This window comes from Oncorhynchus clarkii, chromosome 16, assembly GCF_045791955.1.
Source record: "Oncorhynchus clarkii lewisi isolate Uvic-CL-2024 chromosome 16, UVic_Ocla_1.0, whole genome shotgun sequence".
NCBI classification, from domain to species: Eukaryota; Metazoa; Chordata; class Actinopteri; order Salmoniformes; family Salmonidae; genus Oncorhynchus; species Oncorhynchus clarkii.
Genome location: NC_092162.1, coordinates 74436915 through 74458119, shown reverse-complemented (window position 1 = coordinate 74458119; position 21205 = coordinate 74436915). Strand labels below are relative to the sequence as shown.

The following is a 21205-nucleotide window of genomic DNA, read 5'->3' as shown; positions in this document are numbered from 1 at the left end:
GAGGTGTTTAGTCCCAGGGTTATTAGCTTAGTGTAGAGCTTTGAGGGCACTATGGTGTTGAACGCTGAGCTGTAGTCAATGAACAGCATTCTCACATAGGTGTTCCTTCTGTCCAGGTGGGAAAGGGCAGTGTGGACTGCAATAGAGATTGCATCATCTGTAGATCTGTTGGGGCGGTATGTGAATTGGAGTGGGTCTAGCGTGTCTGGGATGATGGTGTTGATGTGAGCCATGACCAGCCTTTCAAAGCACTTCATGGCGACCGACGTGAGTGCTACGGGGCAGTAATCATTTAGGCAGGTTACCTTCGCGTTCTTGGGAACAGGGACTATGGTGGTCTGCTTGAAACATGTTGGTATTACAGACTTGGAACAGGGAGAGGTTGAACCGGTCAGTGAAGACACTTGCCAGTTGGTCCGTGCATGCTTTGAGTACACATCTTGCTAATCCGTCTGGCCCTGCGGCTTTGTGAATGTTAACCTGTTTAAAGGTCTTGCTCACATCGGCTACCGAGAGCGTGATCACACAGTTATCCGGAACGGTTGGTGCTCTCATGCATGCTTCAGTGTTGATTGCCTCGAAGCAAGCAATAAAAGCATTTAGCTCGTCTGGTAGGCTCACGTCACAGGGAATTTCACGGCTGGGTTTCCCTTTTTAGTCTGTAATAGTTTTCAAGCCCTGGCAAATCTGACGAGCATCAGAGCTGGTGTAGTAGGATTCTTAGTCCTGTATTGACGCTTTGCCTGTTTTGATGGTTCTTCTGAGGGCGTAGTGGGATTTCTTATAAGCGTCCGGATTAGTGTCCCACTCCTAGCCTTAAGCTCGGTGCGGATGTTGCCTGTAATCCATGGCTTCTGGTTGGGATATGTACGTACGGTCAATCTGGGGACGATGTTGTCGATGCACTTATTGATGAAGCCAGTGACTGAGGTGGTATACTCCTCAATGCCATTGGATGAATCCCGGATCATATTCCAGTCTGTGCTACAAAACAGTCCTGTAGCATCTGCGTCATCTGACCACTTCCATATTGAGCGAGACACTGGTACTTCCTGCTTTAGTTTTTGCTTGTAACCAGGAATTAGGAGGATAGAATTATGGTCAGACTTGCCAAATGGAGGGCGAGGGAGAGCTTTGTATACATGTCTGTGTGTGGACTATAGATGGTCTTGAGTTTTTTTTCCCTCTGGTTGCAAATGTGACATGCTGGTAGAAATGAGGTAAAACTGATTTAAGTTGCATTAAAGTCCCCGGCCACTAGGAGCACCACTTCTGGATGAGCATTTTCTTGTTTGCTAATGGTCTTATAGAAGTGGTTGAGTGCGTTCCTAGTACCAACATCGGTCTGTGGTGGTAAATAGACGGCTATATAGATGAGAACTCTCTTGGTAGATAATGTGGTCTACAGCTTATCATGAGGTACTCTACCTCAGGCAAGTAATACCTTGAGACTTCTTTAATATTAAACATCAGCCATCATTATTGAAAAATTGACAACCCCCCACCCCTCCCCGCCCCTGGTCCATAGGGCCCTGGTCAAACGTAGTACACAATATAGGGAATAGGGTTCCATTTGGGATGCAACCACTAGGAGTCTCAAAGGAGACTTATTCAGATGAACACCATCAGTGTATTTCTGTGAGAGAGAAACAGAGAGGAAACGTGTCTGATTGGTGAGATAAAGTCTCTCTTCCCTCAGCCCCTCCCACTCCGATCCAGCCCACTGTCACTCAGCCAATCCCAGAAGAGTTCCATCTGCGATTTCCTCCTCTTCTTCGGGTGCATCTCAAGTGTTCTTCATTTCCTTGCTTCCTTTCCTTCCTTCCTTTCCTTTCCTACATCGGCACTGATCTAGGCCTAGGATACATGGGTCAGGTGAAAGCAAAATGGTCAAATGTTATGAAGAACATCTGCTTTCTCCTGTCCAGCTCTGTTAGGATCAGTGCAGATGAAGGAAAAGAAAGGAAGCCACTGTGGATTTTTGAGATGCAGTGATTGACTATCCAGCCCGGCCCTGTCTCTATCTCATTCCTCTGAAGTAGTTCCTGGTTCATTGACCCATACATACGCTGGCTCCCGAGTGGCTCAGAGGTCTAAGGCACTGCATTTCAGTATTAGAGGTATTAGAGGTGTCATTATAGACACCATGGTTCGAATCCAGGCTGTATCAAAACCGGCCATGATTGGGAATCATATAGGGCGGCGCACAATTGGCCCAGCGTCGTCCGAGTTTGGCTGGTGTAGGCCATCATAGTAAATATGAATTTCTTCTTAAAACTAACTTGCCTAGTTAAATAAAGTTTCAATTTAAAAAATTTAATTTTTTTAACATACTGTACTTCAGTCTCAATCCTCTGAAGTAGTTCCTGGTTCATTGACCCATACATACTGTGGTTAAGTCTCATTCTTCTGAAGTAGTTCCTGGTTCATTGACCCATGCATACTGTGGTTAAGTCTCATTCTTCTGAAGTAGTTCCTGGTTCATTGACCCATACATACTGTGGTTAAGTCTCATTCTTCTGAAATAGTTCCTGGTTCATTGACCCATACATACTGGGGTTAAGTCTCATTCTTCTGAAATAGTTCCTGGTTCATTGACCCATACATACTGTGGTTAAGTCTCATTCTTCTGAAGTAGTTCCTGGTTCATTGACCCATACATACTGTGGTTTAGTCTCATTCTTCTGAAGTAGTCTCTGGTTCATTGACCCATGCATACTGTGGTTAAGTCTCATTCTTCTGAAATTGTTTCTGGTTCATTGACCCATACATACTGTCACGTTTGTTTGTTGAATAAACGGACCAAGGCGCAGCGTGCGTAGAGTTCCACACGTTTAATTATTGAAACTCACCAAAACAAAGCAGAAACATGCCTAAGTATGATCCCCTATCAGAGACAACGATAGACAGCTGCCTCTGATTGGGAACCATACCAGGCCAACATCGAAATAACAAAACCAGAATGCCCACCCTAGTCACACCCCGACCTAACCAGAATAGAGAATAAAGGATCTCTAAGGTCAGGGCGTGACAGTACACCCCCCCCCCCCCCCCCCCTCCCCGCAAAGGTACAGACTCCGGCCGCATCTAGCCTCGGTGGCGGCTCCGGTGCGGGACCGCCCGCTTCGGTGGCGACTCTGGTGCGGGGATCGTCACCGGAAGCTCCGGACCATGGATCGTCCCCGGAGGAACCGGATCGTGGATCATCGGAGGAGGAACCTGGCCGTGAATCGTAGCCGGAAGCTCCGGCCCATAGAACATCGCCGGAGGAACCAGACCGTGGATCGTCGCAGGAGGAACCTGGCCATGGATCGTCGCCGGAGGAACCTGGCTATGGATCGTCGCCGGAGGAACCTGGCCGTGGATCGTCGCTGGAGGAACCTGGCCGTGGATCGTCGCCGGAAGCTCCGGACCGTGGATCGTCGCTGAAGGCTCCGGACTGGGAACTGTCGCTGAAGGCTCCGGACTGGGAACTGTCGCTGGAGGCTCCGGACTGGGAACTGTCGCTGGAGGCTCCAGACTGGGAACTGTCGCTGGAGGCTCCAGACTGGGAACTGTCGCTGGAGGCTCCGGACTGGGAACTGTCGCTGAAGGCTCCAGACTGGGAACTGTCGCTGGAGGCTCCTGACTGGGAACTGTCGCTGGAGGCTCCGGACTGGGAACTGTCGCTGGAGGCTCCTGACTGGGAACTGTCGCTGGAGGCTCCAGACTGGGAACTGTCGCTGGAGGCTCCGGACTGGGAACTGTCGCTGGAGGCTCCAGACTGGTAACTGTCGCTGGAGGCTCCGGACTGGGAACTGTTGCTGGAGGCTCCTGACTGGGAACTGTCGCTGGAGGCTCCGGACTGGGAACTGTCGCTGGAGGCTCCGTACTGGGAACCGTCGCTGGAGGCTCTGGACTGCAGACCGTCGCTGAAGGCCTGGTGCGTGGAGCTGGCACAGGGCGTACCGGGCTGAGGAGACGCACTGGAGGCCGGGTAGTGGAGCTAGCACAGGAGGCCTGGAGCGTGGAGCCGGCACAGGACGTACTGGGCTGTGGAGGCGCACTGGAGGTCTGGAGCGTAGAGCTGGAACAACGTGTCCTGGACAGATGACAACCTTTGCACGGCAAGTGCGGGGAGCTGGCCCAGGACGTAGCGGGCTGTGGAGGCGCACTGGAGACACGGTGCGTAGAACCGGCACACATTGTACCGGAACGATAACAAGCTCCTCAAAGCGAGTGCGGAGAGCTGGCACAGGTGGCATTAAACTGAGGACACGCTCCTTGTCGTGCCTCATGCACCTCGAATGGCGAATGTCGTGCCTCATGCACCAACACACCAGCACAACACTCCAATTTCCCCATCAACTCACTGACTGTCTCTGATTCACTCCCTTCACTCCCCTCCAAGTTCACCTTCCTCTCCCAGACTGGCTCTGGTTCAACCCTCAGCTCCGCCGACCAACCCGTGTGCCCCTCCCAAAAATATATTTTTAAGGCTGCCTCTCGGGCTTCCGTCGTGGCCACGAACCCCTTTGTCGTTGTTGCTGCTCCTTCGCTGCCTCCGCCTGCTTCCATGGCATGCTTCTGTCTCCTTCCACAATCTTGTCCCACGTCCAGGATGTCCTCCACTCCTGGCTTTCCTCCCAGGCCCAGGATCCCTGCTCCTCCTGGGCACCCTGCTTGGTCCGTGGGTGGTGGGATCTTCTGTCACGTTCGTTTAATGAATAAACGGACCAAGGCGCAGCGTGCGTAGAGTTCCACATGTTTAATTATTGAAACTCACCAAAACAATACATAAACAAACTAAACGTGAAGTAATGGAGTGCTCACAGGCACTACACAAAAACAAGATCCCACAAAAACCCAGTGGGAAAAGGCTGCCTAAATATGATCCCCAATCAGAGACAATGATAGACAGCTGCCTCTGATTGGGAACCATACCAGGCCAACATCGAAATAACAAAACTAGAATGCCCACCCTAGTCACACCCGGACGTAACCAAAATAGAGAATAAAGGATCTCTAAGGTCTGGGCGTGACACATACATACTGTGGTTAAGTCTCATTCTTCTGAAATAGTTCCTGGTTCATTGATCCAATCATACTGTGGTTAAGTCTCATTCTTCTGAAATAGTTCCTGGTTCATTGACCCATACATACTGTGGTTAAGTCTAGTTATAGAAATCACTCACCCAATCCCAAGTCAAGAAGTGACAAAATATTGACCGTCAACATGTTTCACAGCCTGGCTCTGTCAACATGTTTCACAGCCTGGCTCAGTCGACATGTTTCACAGCCTGGCTATGTCAACATGTTTCACAGCCTGGCTCTGTCAACATGTTTCACAGTCTGCCTCAGTCGACATGTTTCACAGCCTGGCTCTGTCGACATGTTTCACAGCCTGGCTCTGTCGACATGTTTCACAGCCTGGCTCTGTCAACATGTTTCACAGCCTGGCTCTGTCGACATGTTTCACAGCCTGGCTCTGTCGACATGTTTCACAGCCCGGCTCTGTCAACATGTTTCACAGCCTGGCTCTGTCAACATGTTTCACAGCCCGGCTCTGTCAACATGTTTCACAGCCTGGCTCTGTCGTCTCTGTCGACATGTTTCACAGCCTGGCTCTGTCAACATGTTTCACAGCCTGGCTCTGTCAACATGTTTCACAGCCTGGCTCTGTCAACATGTTTCACAGCCTGGCTCAGTCAACATGTTTCACAGCCTGGCTCTGTCAACATGTTTCACAGCCTGGCTCTGTCAACATGTTTCACAGCCTGGATCTGTCAACATGTTTCACAGCCTGTCTCAGTCAACATGTTTCACAGCCTGGCTCAGTCAACATGTTTCACAGCCTGGCTCTGTCGTCATGTTTCACAGCCTGGCTCAGTCAACATGTTTCACAGCCTGGATCTGTCGACATGTTTCACAGCCTGGCTCAGTCAACATGTTTCACAGCCTGGCTCTGTCGTCATGTTTCACAGCCTGGATCTGTCAACATGTTTCACTTCAGGGCTTCAATGCTAAATATTTGTCATGATATATTCCCCATATATTCTCCCACTAAGACCAAACTATACATACCATAAGTAATGCTGTAAAGATGTATGAAGGTACAGTGCTGTGATGTATTATCTGATTACACCCTCCTCCCCCTCCCCCGGTCACCCCCCTCCCCCGGTCACCCTCCTCCCCCTCCCCCGGTCAACCCCCTCCCCCGGTCACACCCCCCCCTCCCCCGGTCACCCTCCTCCCCCCCTCCCTCCCCCGGTCACCCCGGTCACCCTCCTCCCCCCTCCCCTCCCCCGGTCACCCTCCTCCCCCCCCCCCTCCCCCGGTCACCCTTCTCCCCCCCCTCCCCCTGTCACCCTCCTTCCCCCCCCTCCCCCGGTCACCCCCCCTCCCTCTCTCTTTTACAGAAAGCGATCAGAGTCACCACCTTCATGCAGCGTCTTCGTGCATCTGAAGCTGCTGCAGCCGAGGCGGCAGCGGCAGGAGGGCAGGGGGGCAGAGGAGGAGAGGTCCAGGGTGGAGGAGGAGGAGGAGAGGTCCAGGGAGGAGGAGGAGTGGGGGAGACTAAGGAAGGAGGGGTGACACCAGGCAGTGTATCTCTAGAGGTGACGGTTGAAACCAGCCCGGAGCGGGAGGAGATGAACGGGGGACTAGGGGTGAGGAGGAGGGGGGAGGAGGAGGAGAGTGTAGGGGGGAGGATCCCTCTAAGTCCCTCCGTAGGGATTTCTCCTTCTGCCACCAATGAACAGCGCTCTCAACCTCTCAGCCAATCAAATGCCAGTTCCAAACCTACAGGGGAGGAGCCAGAGATGCCAGCCTTGAAGAAGACGTCAGGCAAAATGGCTGCCGCATTGGGCAAAACCAAAACAAACCCAGAGACCAAAACACTTCCTATCCCCACCGTAACCCCTGACATCACCAAGCCCCAGGATCCCACCCCCATCTACGTCCCTGAACCCAAAAGAGCAGTATCATCGTTGCCTAACAACGCTGAAAAGAAGCATCCGCCCTCTGTCGCTCCCGAGACTCCAACCACCCAACGGCGCAAGATGGCCGCCCAACTCCACAACACCGGCCCAGGCCCTGCTGCTCCTACAGCTCCTGTTGCTGCCTCTACCACTCCTACAGTCCCTGTTGCTGCCTCTACCACTCGTACAGTTCCTGTTGCTGCCTCTACCACTCCTACAGTTCCTGTTGCTGCCTCTCCCACTCCTACAGCTCCTGTTGCTGCCTCTACCACTCCTACAGTCCCTGTTGCTGCCTCTACCACTCGTACAGTTCCTGTTGCTGCCTCTACCACTCCTACAGTTCCTGTTGCTGCCTCTCCCACTCCTACAGCTCCTGTTGCTGCCTCTACCACTCCTACAGCTCCTGTTGCTGCCTCTACCACTCATACAGCTCCTGTTGCTGCCTCTACCACTCCTACAGTTCCTGTTGCTGCCTCTCCCACTCCTACAGCTCCTGTTGCTGCCTCTCCCACTCCTACAGCTCCTGTTACTACCACAGTGCCCCCCCCTGACAGGAGGCCGGCAGTGCAGGCTCCAGTGGAGGAGAAGAAGCAGGAGATGGATGATAGGAGCTGGTGTCAGACCCAGCTCCCTGAGGCTGTAGCTGAGAGGCCTGCTGGACTGGAGGTTGGGGTGGGTGTAGGGTCCATGGGGGTAGGAACTGGGATGGAGATGGGAGGGGTAGGGACATTTGGAGCAGGGGCAGGGGCAGGGATATTTGGAAAAGGGGTAGGTTCAGGAGTAGGACCTGGGAGAGGGCCAAGAGGTGACTCGAGCCCCATTGGTAGAGACCAGAGGGCAGACAGGCACAGTGTAGAGTTCAGCATGTCCAGGGGGGAACCCAAACCGTCCGAGGGGGGCTACAGTTATACCATAGGGGCCCTGGGAAGCTCCCCTAGTCTAGGCCGACACACCACCGCATACAGCCAGGAGGTTGAGCTGGGGGGGTACGGGGGTTCCTACTGCTCCTCTCTGTACGGCAGTGGGGGTGGAGGAGGGATGTATGGGGGACTGGAGCACGGAGGTGTTGGGGTCAGAGGTCATGGTAGTAGTACTGCTGATTGGCAGATGGACAGCGTGATCGAACAGATCGAAAAGCAAATGGCGGCGGTGCTGGAGAAGATCGAGGGGGACATGCCCTCTCTCCTGGAACAGATCAGTGACTGCCCCCCGCCACCCGAACCCCCCCGCAGCACACACACCTCCCCCTCCTCACGCTCCCGCTCCTCTCATCTCTCCCCCACCTCCTCCTCCCTCACCTCTACCTCTTCCCCCCCGCCCCTCCCCACCTCCCCCAGACCCCCTCTCCCCTCCCTCCCCCACCTCACCATCCCCCCTCCTTCCTACCCTCCTCCCTCCCCGCCCACCCACTCCCCTGGCCAGCCAATCTGTGAGCAGGAGGAGAGAGAGGGACAGATGGGAGCAGTCCATTCTAGCCAATCCCCGTCCTCCAGGCCAGGGAAGGGCCTATAAGGTGGGTGGGTGGGGTTTGGATCTAAATATGTTCCAATATCCACACTAGAACACCTCTTCCATTCTATAATGTATTCTAGAATACCTCTTCTGTTCTATAATGTATTCTAGAACACCTCTTCTGTTCTATAATATATTCTAGAACACCTCTTCTGTTCTATAATGTATTCTAGAACACCTCTTCTGTTCTATAATGTATTCTAGAACACCTCTTCCATTCTATAATGTATTCTAGAAGACCTCTTCCATTCTGTAATGTATTCTTAAATATATTGCTTCATTCTAAGTAGTATGTCACTGGATATAAGAAGAGCAACAGATTGGTTTTTACATATGAACAAGTGTTTATACTAGACACTAGTACTCCACCAGAAAAATGAGATGGAGATTGTTCCAGAGTGCGAATTACAGGGGAGGGCCACTAAATGCAACAAAGACCAACTACGGGGAGGAGACGGTCTCTAAATAATGCTAATAGTAATTTCCATGTAAAGGTGCCCACAAGCACCAACAGGGCCCATGAGCACCAAAAGGGCCCATGAGCACCAACAGGGCCCATGAGCACCAACAGAGCCCATGAGCACCAACAGGGCCCATGAGCACTGTCATGAACCGGCTCGAAGCTCGTAACAAAAAGGAGACAACATAGAGATAAGGAATATCAAAAAGATATTCAAGAACTGAAGTAACCTATATACAATAAACAATGGTGTGTGTAGTCAGTAGTGTAAGTGAGTGGTTGCCTGCATAGTGATAATGAGGGGTGTTGAAAGGTGCCCAAACAAACAAACAAACAAACAAACAAACAAACAAACAAACAAACAAACAAACAAACAAACAAACAAAATGGCCACAAAAATGCGACAACCAAAATCCAACAGTGTGTCTGTCTGCATGGAGAGTCTCCTCAATGAATGGGGAAGAGGTGTATTTATCCTGGGACACACCCGAGCCCAGGTGTGTCCCATTTCGCTGACGACCCTCCCGGCTCCGCCCACCATCATCCTAATAAGGAAAACAAGAGCAAAGAGAAAGAATACGGCAGACAGAGTGGGAGGGTCGTCACAGCACCAACAGGGCCCATCAGCACCAACAGGGCCAACAGGGCCCATGAGCACCAACAGGGCCCATGAGCACCAACAGGGCCCATGAGCACCAACAGGGCCCATCAGCACCAACAGGGCCCATCAGCACCAACAGGGCCCATGAGCACCAACAAGGCCAACAGGACCCATCAGCACCAACAGGGCCCATCAGCACCAACAGGGCCCATCAGCACCAAAGGGGCCAACAGGGCCCATGAGCACCAACAGGGCCCATCAGCACCAACAGGGCCCATCAGCACCAACAGGGCCAACAGGGCCCACGAGCATCAACAGGGCCTACGAGCATCAACAGGGCCTACGAGCACCAACAGGGCCCACGAGCACCAACACGGCGGCCGTGTCAAATTGGGGATCAAATGAAAGCTAAGAGCCCCCCAAAAATGAAATGAAGCTATATATACATCCTATAAATGAGGAATAAACAAAGACTTTGATTTCTGGTCAAACAGATGAAAACGGGGTCTTAGAAAAGCTCTCTCAGAAACACTCTTACAAGGTGTTATAAATACAGCAATCAATACAATGTATTTATTAAAGCCCTTCGTACATCAGCTGATATCTCAAAGTGCTGTACAGAAACCCAGCCTAAAACCCCAAACAGCAAGCAATGCAGGTGTAGAAGCACGGTGGCTAGGAAAAACTCCCTAGAAAAGGCCAAAACCTAGGAAGAAACCTAGAGAGGAACCAGGCTATGAGGGGTGGCCAGTCCTCTTCTGGCTGTGTCAGGTGGAGATTATAACAGAACATGGCCAAGATGTTCAAATGTTCATAAATGACCAGCAGGGTCAAATTATAATAATCACAGTGGTTGCAGAGGGTGCAACAGGTCAGCACCTCAGGAGAAAATGTCAATTGGCTTTTCATAGCTGAGCATTCAGAAGTAGAGACAGCAGGTGCAGTAGAGAGAGAGAGAGAGGTAGAGACACCCGGTGCGGTAGAGAGAGAGAAGTAGAGACAGCCGGTGCAGTAGAGAGAGAGAGGTAGAGACAGCCGGTGCGGTAGAGAGAAAGAGGTAGAGACAGCCGGTGCGGTAGAGAGAGAGGTAGAGACAGCCGGTGCGGTAGAGAGAGAGAGGTAGAGACAGCCGGTGAGGTAGAGAGAGAGAGGTAGAGACAGCAGGTGCAGTAGAGAGAGAGAGGTAGAGACAGCCGGTGAGGTAGAGAGAGAAAGGTAGAGACATCAGGTGCGGTAGAGAGAGAGCGGTAGCGACAGCAGGTGCAGTAGAGAGAGAGAGGTAGAGACAGCAGGTGCAGTAGAGAGAGAGAGAGGTAGAGACAGCCGGTGCAGTAGAGAGAAAGGTAGAGACAGCCGGTGCGGTAGAGAGAGAGAGGTAGAGACAGCCGGTGCGGTAGAGAGAAAGGTAGAGACAGCCGGTGCGGTAGAGAGAGAGGTAGAGACAGCCGGTGCGGTAGAGAGAGAGAGAGGTAGAGACAGCCGGTGCAGTAGAGAGAAAGGTAGAGACAGCCGGTGCGGTAGAGAGAGAGAGGTAGAGACAGCCGGTGCGGTAGAGAGAAAGGTAGAGACAGCCGGTGCGGTAGAGAGAGAGGTAGAGACAGCCGGTGCGGTAGAGAGAGAGAGGTAGAGACAGCAGGTGTGGTAGAGAGAGAGAGGTAGAGACAGCCGGTGCGGTAGAGAGAGAGAGGTAAATGAATATCAACACTTACTGTATATTTAGTTTTGGAGACATTTTCCTTCCTTCTGTAAGTTTAAGAAATATTGCCTTGTATCTTGTAATTCTGTTACCACAACCACAATATTGTCTAATTTCTCTCCCTCATGAGGAGGAGCATAATGACAGTCCGCAGAACAAGTACAGGTAGACCTATCAATTTGTTATAGTTCTTTTACTGATATACATGTTGTTTATGAATTATCAAGTGATTAAAACTTGAAATTCCGTTACCAAATCGGTAATGGAATTTCCCCAAACATTTGTAACGGAATTTCTGCAAATGAATTTTCTACAATGGGCAATCATAGTAGTCACAAACCATAGTTGGGTTCACAAGTTTGGACAGTATAGTATAGTACAATATAGTAGAGTATAGTTAATTATTGTACAGTACAGTAGAGTTCAGTACAGTAGAGTTTAATACAGTAGAGTACACAGTAGAAGACAGTACAGTAGAGTTTAATACAGTAGAGTACACAGTAGAGTACAGTACAGTAAAGTTTAATACAGTAGAGTACACAGTAGAGTACAGTAGAGTTTAATACAGTACAGTAGAGTTCAGTACAGTACATTACAGTACAGTAGAGTTCAGTACAGTACAGTAGAGTTCAGTACAGTACAGTTCAGTACAGTACAGTAGAGTTCAGTACAGTACAGTGGAGTTCAGTACAGTACAGTAGAGTAGAGTACAGTACAGTAGAGCTTAATACAGTAGACTACAGTAAAGTGTAATACAGTAGAGTACACCGCAGAGTTCAGTACAGTACAGTACAGTAGAGTATAGTACATTACAGTGGAGTAGAGTTTAGTACAGTATAGTAGAGTTTAATACAGTAGAGTACACTGTCGAGTTCAGTAGAGTAGAGTTCAGTAGAGTTCAGTACAGTATAGTAGAGCTTAATACAGTAGAGTACACCGCAGAGTTCAGTACAGTAGAGTATAGTACATTGCAGTGGAGTAGAGTTTAGTACAGTACAGTAGAGTTTAATACAGTAGAGTACACAGTAGAGTTCAGTAGAGTAGAGTTCAATACAGTACAGCACTGTACAGTAGAGTTCAGTAGAGTAGAGTTCAGTAGAGAACAGTACAGTAGAGTTCAAGAAGAGTTCAGTAGAGTAGAGTTCAGTAGAGTTCAGTAGAGTAGAGTTCAGTAGAGTAGAGTTCAGTAGAGTAGAGTTCAGTAGAGTAGAGTTCAGAAGAGTAGAGTTCAGTACAGTACAGCAGAGTTCAGTAGTGTACAGTAGAGTAGAGTTCAGTACAGTTCAGTACAGTACAGCAGAGTTCAGTAGAGTACAGTAGAGTAGAGTTCAGTAGAGTAGAGTTCAGTACAGTTCAGTAGAGTATAGTTCAGTAGAGTACAGTCGAGTAGAGTTCAGTACAGTTCAGTACAGTACAGCAGAGTTCAGTAGAGTACAGTAGAGTAGAGTTCAGTAGAGTAGAGTTCAGTAGAGTAGAGTTCAGTAGAGTATAGTTCAGTAGAGTACAGTAGAATAGAGTTCAGTAGAGTAGAGTTCAGTAGAGTAGAGTTCAGTAGAGTAGAGTTCAGTAGAGTATAGTTCAGTAGAGTAGAGTTCAGTAGAGTAGAGTACAGTACAGTAGATTGTAGTTCAGTACAATAGAGTAGAGTTTAGTAGAGTATAGTTCAGTAGAGCAGAGTTCAGTAGCGATCAGTAGAGTAGAGTTCAGTAGAGTTCAGTAGAGTGGAGTTCAGTAGAGTACAATAGAGTAGATTTCAGTAGAGTTCAGTAGAGTACAGTAGAGTAGATTTCAGTACAGTACAGTAGAGTAGATTTCAGTACAGTACAGTAGAGTACAGTAGAGTAGAGTTCAGTATATTACAATAAGGTAGAGTTCAGTACAGTACAGTACAGTTCAGGAGAGTAGAGTTCAGCACAGTAAAGTACAGTAGAGTATAGTAGAGTTTAATACAGTACAGTACACAGTAGAGTTCAGTAGAGTACAGTAGAGTGCAGTAAAGTTCAGTACAGTACAGTAGAGTTCAGTAGATTACAGTAGAGTAAAGTAAAGTTCAGTAGAGTACAGTAAAGTTCAGTACAGTAGAGTTTAGTAGATTACAGTTGAGTAAAGTAAAGTTCACTAGAGTAGTTGAGTAGAGTAGAGTTCAGTGGAGTACAATACTGTAGAGTAGAGTTCAGTACATTAGAGTTCAGTAGAGTAGCGTTCAGTAGAGTACAGTACAGTAGAGTTCAGTACAGTACAGTACAGTACAGTAGAGTTTAATACAATATAATACACACAAGAGTTTAATACAGTACAGTACACAGTAGAGCAAACGAGTTGAGTACAACTGTACTGTACTGTATTCTACTGTTCTGTAATATACTGTATATTCTGTACTGTACTGAACTCTACTGTACTCTACTGTACTGAACTATACTCTACTGAACTCTACTGTACTGTATTCTACTGTACTGTAATGTACTGTATTCTACTGTACTGTCATGTACTGTATTCTACTGTTCTGTAATGTACTGTATTCTACAGTACTGTATTATACTGTTCTGTAATGTACTGTATTCTACTGTACTGTATTCTACTGTTCTGTAATGTACTGTACTGTATTCTACTGTACTGTAATGTACTGTATTCTACTGTATTCTACTGTTCTGTAATGTACTGTGTTCTACTGTACTGCAATCTACTGTAATGTAATGTACTGTATTCTACTGTTCTGTAATGTACTGTATTGTACTGTACTGTACTGTGTTCTACTGAACTGTACTGTATTATGCTGTACTCTACTGTTTTGTACTGTACTGTATTCTACTGTACTCTACTGTATTCTACTGTACTGTACTGTATTCTACTGTACTGTACTGTATTCTTCTGTTCTGTACTGTATTCTACTATATTCTACTGTTCTGGACTGTACTCAACTGTTCTGTACTGTATTATACTGTATTCTACTGTACTGTACTGTATTCTTCTGTTCTGTACTGTATTCGACTGTTCTGTACTGTATTCTACTGTTCTGTACTGTATTCTACTGTTCTGTACTGTATTCGACTGTTCTGTACTGTATTCTACTGTTCTGTACTGTATTCTACTGTTCTGTACTGTACTGGATTCTACTGTTCTGTACTGTATTCGACTGTTCTGTACTGTATTCTACTGTTCTGTACTGTACTGTATTCTACTGTTTTGTACTGTATTCGACTGTTCTGTACTGTACTGTACTCTACTGTTCTGTACTGTACTGTACTCTACTGTTCTGTTCTGTTCTGTATTATACTGTTCTGTATTCTACTGTTCTGTACTGTTCTGTACTCTACTGTTCTGTTCTGTTCTGTATTCTACTGTTCTGTATTCTACTGTTCTGTACTGTTCTGTATTCTACTGTTCTGTACTGTTCTGTATTCTACTGTTCTGTACTGTTCTGTATTCTACTGTTCTGTACTGTTCTGTATTTTACTGTTCTGTACTGTTCTCTATTCTACTGTTCTGTTCTGTATTCTACTGTTCTGTACTGTTCTGTATTCTACTGTTCTGTATTCTACTGTTCTGTACTGTACTCTACTGTTCTGTTCTGTATTCTACTGTTCTGTACTGTTCTGTATTCTACTGCTCTGTTCTGTATTCTACTGTTCTGTTCTGTATTCTACTGTATTCTACTGTTCTGTACTCTACTGTTCTGTACTGTACTGTATTCTACTGTACTGTATTCTACTGTTCTGTACTGTATTCTACTGTTTTCTACTGTACTGTATTCTACTGTTTTCTGCTGTTCTGTATTCTACTGTTCTGTAGTGTTCTGCATTCTACTGTTCTGTTCTGTATTCTAATGTTTTCTACTGTACTGTATTCTACTGTATTCTACTGTTCTGTACTCTACTCTTTCTGTACTGTATTCTACCGTTCTGTAGTGTTCTGTATTCTACTGTTCTGTTCTGTACTCTACTGTTCTGTACTGTATTCTACTGTTCTATACTGTTCCGTATTCTACTGTTCTGTACTGTTCCGTATTCTACTGTTCTGTACTGTTCTGTATTCTACTGTTCTGTTCTGCATTCTACATTTCTGTTCTTTATTCTACAGTTCTGTACTCTACTGTTCTGTTCTGTATTCTACTGTTCTGTACTGTGTTCTACTGTTCTGCACTGTATTCTACTGTTCTGTACTGTTCAGTATTCTACTGTTCTGTACTGTTCTGTATTCTACTGTTCTGTACTGTATTCTACTGTTCTGTACTGTATTCTACTGTTCTGTACTGTACTGTATTCTACTGTTCTGTACTGTTCTGTATTCTACTGTTCTGTATTCTACTGTTCTGTACTGTACTGTATTCTACTGTTCTGTACTGTTCTGTATTCTACTGTTCTGTACTGTTCTGTATTCTACTGTTCTGTATTCTACTGTTCTGTACTGTTCTGTATTCTACTGTTCTGTACTGTTATGTATTGTTCTGTATTCTACTGTACTGTTCTGTATTCCACTGTTCTGTACTGTTCTGTATTCTACTGTTCTGTTCTGTATTCTACTGTACTGTTCTGTATTCTACTGTTCTGTTCTGTATTCTACTGTACTGTTCTGTATTCTACTGTTCTGTACTGTTCTGTATTCTACTGTTCTGTACTGTATTCTACTGTTCTCTTCTGTATTCTAATGTTCTGTACTGTATTCTACTGTTCTGTACTGTACTGTATTCTACTGTTCTGTACTGTTCTGTATTCTACTGTTCTGTATTCTACTGTACTGTTCTATATTCTACTGTACTGTTCTGTATTCTACTGTTCTGTACTGTTCTGTATTCTACTGTTCTGTATTCTACTGTTCTGTACTGTATTTTACTGTTCTGTTCTGTATTCTAATGTTATGTACTGTATTCTACTGTTCTGTACTGTACTGTATTCTACTGTTCTGTTCTGTATTCTAATGTTCTGTACTGTATTATACTGTTCTGTACTGTTCTGTATTCTACTGTTCTGTTCTGTACTCTATTGTACTGTACTATACTGTTCTGTACTGTATTCTACTGTTCTGTTCTGTACTATATTCTACAGTATTCTACTGTATTCTACTGTTCTGTTCTGTACTATATTCTACAGTATTCTACTGTATTCTACTGTTCTGTACTGTACTTTATTCTACTGTTCTGTACTGTTCTGTTCTGTACTCTACTGTTCTGTTCTGTACTCTACTGTTCTGTACTGTATTACACTGTTCTGTACTCTACTGTATTCTACTGTTCTGTACTGTTCTGTATTCTACTGCTCTGTTCTGTATTCTACTGTTCTGTTCTGTATTCTACTGTATTCTACTGTTCTGTTCTGTACTGTTCTGTATTCTACTGTTCTGTACTGTTCTGTATTCTACTGTTCTGTACTCTACTGTTCCCTACTGTACTGTATTCTACTGTTCTGTACTGTATTCTAATGTTATGTACTGTATTCTACTGTTCTGTACTGTATTCTACTGTTCTGTACTGTACTGGATTCTACTGTTCTGTACTGTATTCTACTGTGCTGTACCCTACTCTAATGTTCTGTTCTGTTCTGTATTCTACTGTTCTGTACTGTATTCTAATGTTCTGTACTGTATTCTACTGTTCTGTACTGTACTGTATTCTACTGTTCTGTACTGTACTGTATTCTACTGTTCTGTACTGTTCTGTATTCTACTGTTCTGTTCTGTACTCTGCTGTTCTGTACTGTACTCTACTGTTCTGTTCTGCATTCTACTGTTCTGTACTGTATTCTACTGTATTCTACTGTTCTGTACTGTACTCTACTGTTCCGTTCTGTACTGTATTCTACTGTATTCTACTGTATTCTACTGTTCTGTACTGTTCTGTATTCTACTGTATTCTACTGTTCTGTACTGTGCTCTACTGTTCTGTTCTGTACTGTATTCTACTGTATTCTGCTGTTCTGTACTGTACTCTACTGTTCTGTTCTGTACTGTATTCTACTGTATTCTACTGTTCTGTACTGTTCTGTATTCTACTGTTCTGTACTGTATTCTACTGTTCTGTACTCTACTGTATTCTACTGTATTCTACTGTACTGTATTCTGCTGTTCTGTACTGTATTCTACTGTTCTGTACCCTACTGTATTCTACTGTTCTGTACTGTATTCTATTGTTCTGTACTCTACTGTACTGTATTCTACTGTTCTGTACTCTACTGTATTCTACTATATTCTACTGTACTGTATTCTACTGTTCTGTTCTCTACTCTATTCTACTGTATTGTACTGTACTGTATTCTGCTGTTCTGTTCTTTGATGTCCAAACTTGTGAAACATAGACTTGTATGATTGGTTCAGATTTGGTCCGGTCCCATGATGATATTCCGTTAGTTCTCAGGTGTTCCCAGGTTTTTGGGGGGGACATCACCGAATGTCATTCCACTCTTTGGTGTTTTATTCCAGATGTCTCTGTCCGTTCCTGAAATGGCTGGTGCACAGTGCACTGTCTGGATGCTGGAGATATTTTGGAGAAATTAAATAATAAAAGTTAATAAAAAATCTTTATTGTTAATAAATAACTTTTTTTTTTATCCCCCCCCCCGAATGTCACCGTATAATTCGCACTCTGGATTGTTCAATTCATTTGAAGAATCAGAAATGAATTGAATTCAAATTAATCTCCTGAATTGTTGGAGTGAAATGGAATTGATCCCACCCCTGATGGTAAAACTCAACAGAGTTGATTCAGTCTCTCAACAGAGCTGATTCAGTCTCTCAACAGAGTTGGGCAGTGACAGGATGATGTGGACAGTCTACTCTATACATGCCTGATTCCCTCTACTCTACTCTACACATGACTGATTCCCTCTACTCTACTCTACACATGACTGATTCCCTCTACTCTACACATGACTGATTCCCTCTACTCTACTCTACACATGACTGATCCCCTCTACTCTACTCTACACATGACTGATTCCCTCTACTCTACTCTACACATGACTGATTCCCTCTACTCTACACATGACTGATTCCCTCTACTCTACTCTACACATGACTGATTCCCTCTACTCTACACATGACTGATTCCCTCTACTCTACTCTACACATGACTGATTCCCTCTACTCTACACATGACTGATTCCCTCTACTCTACTCTACACATGACTGATTCCCTCTACTCTACACATGACTGATCCCCTCTACTCTACTCTACACATGACTGATTCCCTCTACTCTACTCTACACATGACTGATTCCCTCTACTCTACACATGACTGATTCCCTCTACTCTACTCTATACATGACTGATTCCCTCTACTCTACTCTACTCTACACATGACTGATTCCCTCTACTCTACTCTACACATGACTGATTCCCTCTACTCTACTCTATACATGACTGATTCCCTCTACTCTACTCTATACATGACTGATTCCCTCTACTCTACTCTACACATGACTGATTCCCTCTACTCTAAACATGACTGATTCCCTCTACTCTACTCTACACATGACTGATTCCCTCTACTCTACACATGACTGATTCCCTCTACTCTACTCTACACATGACTGATTCCCTCTACTCTACACATGACTGATTCTTTCTACTCTACACATGACTGATTCCCTCTACTCTACTCTACACATGACTGATTCCCTCTACTCTACTCTACACATGACTGATTCCCTCTACTCTACACATGACTGATCCCCTCTACTCTACTCTACACATGACTGATTCCCTCTACTCTACTCTATACATGACTGATTCCCTCTACTCTACTCTACACATGACTGATTCCCTCTACTCTACTCTACACATGACTGATTCCCTCTACTCTACACATGACTGATTCCCTCTACTCTACTCTATACATGACTGATTCCCTCTACTCTACTCTACACATGACTGATTCCCTCTACTCTACTCTACACATGACTGATTCCCTCTACTCTACACATGACTGATTCTCTCTACTCTACACATGACTGATTCCCTCTACTCTACTCTACACATGACTGATCCCCTCTACTCTACTCTGCTCTATACATGACTGATTCCCTCTACTCTACTCTACTCTACACATGACTGATTCCCTCTACTCTACTCTACTCTACACATGACTGATTCCCTCTACTCTACTCTACACATGACTGATTCCCTCTACTCTACACATGATTGATTCCCTCTACTCTACACATGACTGATTCCCTCTACTCTACTCTACTCTACACATGACTGATCCCCTCTACTCTACTCTACTCTACACATGTCTGATTCCCTCTACTCTACTCTACTCTACACATGACTGATTCCCTCTACTCTACACATGATTGATTCCCTCTACTCTACACATGACTGATTCCCTCTACTCTACTCTACTCTACACATGACTGATCCCCTCTACTCTACTCTACACATGACTGATTCCCTCTACTCTACTCTACACATGACTGATTCCCTCTACTCTACTCTACTCTACACATGACTGATCCCCTCTACTCTACTCTACACATGATTGATTCCCTCTACTCTACTCTACACATGGCTGATCCCCTCTACTCTACTCTACACATGACTGATTCCCTCTACTCTACTCTACACATGACTGATTCCCTCTACTCTACTCTACTCTACACATGACTGATCCGCTCTACTCTACTCTATACATGACTGATTCCCTCTACTCTACTCTATACATGACTGATTCCCTCTACTCTACTCTATACATGACTGATTCCCTCTACTCTACACATGACTGATTCCCTCTACTCTACTCTACACATGACTGATTCCCTCTACTCTACTCTGCTCTATACATGACTGATTCCCTCTACTCTACTCTACTCTACACATGACTGATTCCCTCTACTCTACTCTACACATGACTGATTCCCTCTACTCTACACATGACTGATTCCCTCTACTCTACACATGACTGATTCCCTCAACTCTACTCTACACATGACTGATTCCCTCTACTCTACTCTATACATGACTGATTCCCTCTACTCTACTCTACTCTACACATGACTGATTCCCTCTACTCTACTCTACTCTACACATGACTGATCCCCTCTACTCTACTCTACACATGACTGATCCCCTCTACTCTACTCTATACATGACTGATTCCCTCTACTCTACTCTACACATGATTGATTCCCTCTACTCTACTCTACACATGACTGATCCCCTCTACTCTACTCTACACATGACTGATCCCCTCTACTCTACTCTACACATGACTGATTCCCTCTACTCTACACATGACTGATTCCCTCTACTCTACTCTACACATGACTGATTCCCTCTACTCTACTCTACACATGGCTGATCCCCTCTACTCTACTCTACACATGACTGATCCCCTCTACTCTACTCTACACATGACTGATCCCCTCTACTCTACGCTCCATTCCTCTCCTCTACTCTACTCTACACATGACTGATCCCCTCTACTCTACTCTATACATGACGGATCCCCTCTACTCTACTCTACACATGACTGATCCCCTCTACTCTACTCTACACATGACTGATTCCCTCTACTCTACTCTACACAGGACTGATTCCCTCTACTCTACTCTATACATCAAATCAAAATCAAATCAAATCAAATTTATTTATATAGCCCTTCGTACATCAGCTGATATCTCAAAGTGCTGTACAGAAACCCAGCCTAAAACCCCAAACAGCAAGCAATGCAGGTGTAGAAGCACGGTGGCTAGGAAAAACTCCCTAGAAAGGCCAAAACCTAGGAAGAAACCTAGAGAGGAACCAGGCTATGTGGGGTGGCCAGTCCTCTTCTGGCTGTGCCGGGTGGAGATTATAACAAAACATGGTCAAGATGTTCAAATGTTCATAAATGACCAGCATGGTCGAATAATAATAAGGCAGAATAGTTGAAACTGGAGCAGCAGCACAGTCAGGTGGACTGGGGACAGCAAGGAGTCATCATGTCAGGTATTCCTGGGGCATGGTCCTATGGCTCAGGTCCTCCGAGAGAGAGAAAGAAAGAGAG

General features: G+C 45.9%; 1 protein-coding gene across 1 annotated transcript in view; it reads left to right on the top strand.

The window, feature by feature from the left end:
* LOC139367394 (uncharacterized) overlaps nucleotides 1-8471 on the top strand; it is a 229958-nt gene extending 221487 nt beyond the window's left edge. The window contains exon 11 of the mRNA XM_071105590.1: nucleotides 6399-8471. Coding sequence (XP_070961691.1) covers nucleotides 6399-8471 — 2073 coding nt within the window. The remainder of the gene's footprint in view (nucleotides 1-6398) is intronic.
* The last annotated feature ends 12734 nt before the right edge of the window (nucleotides 8472-21205 follow it).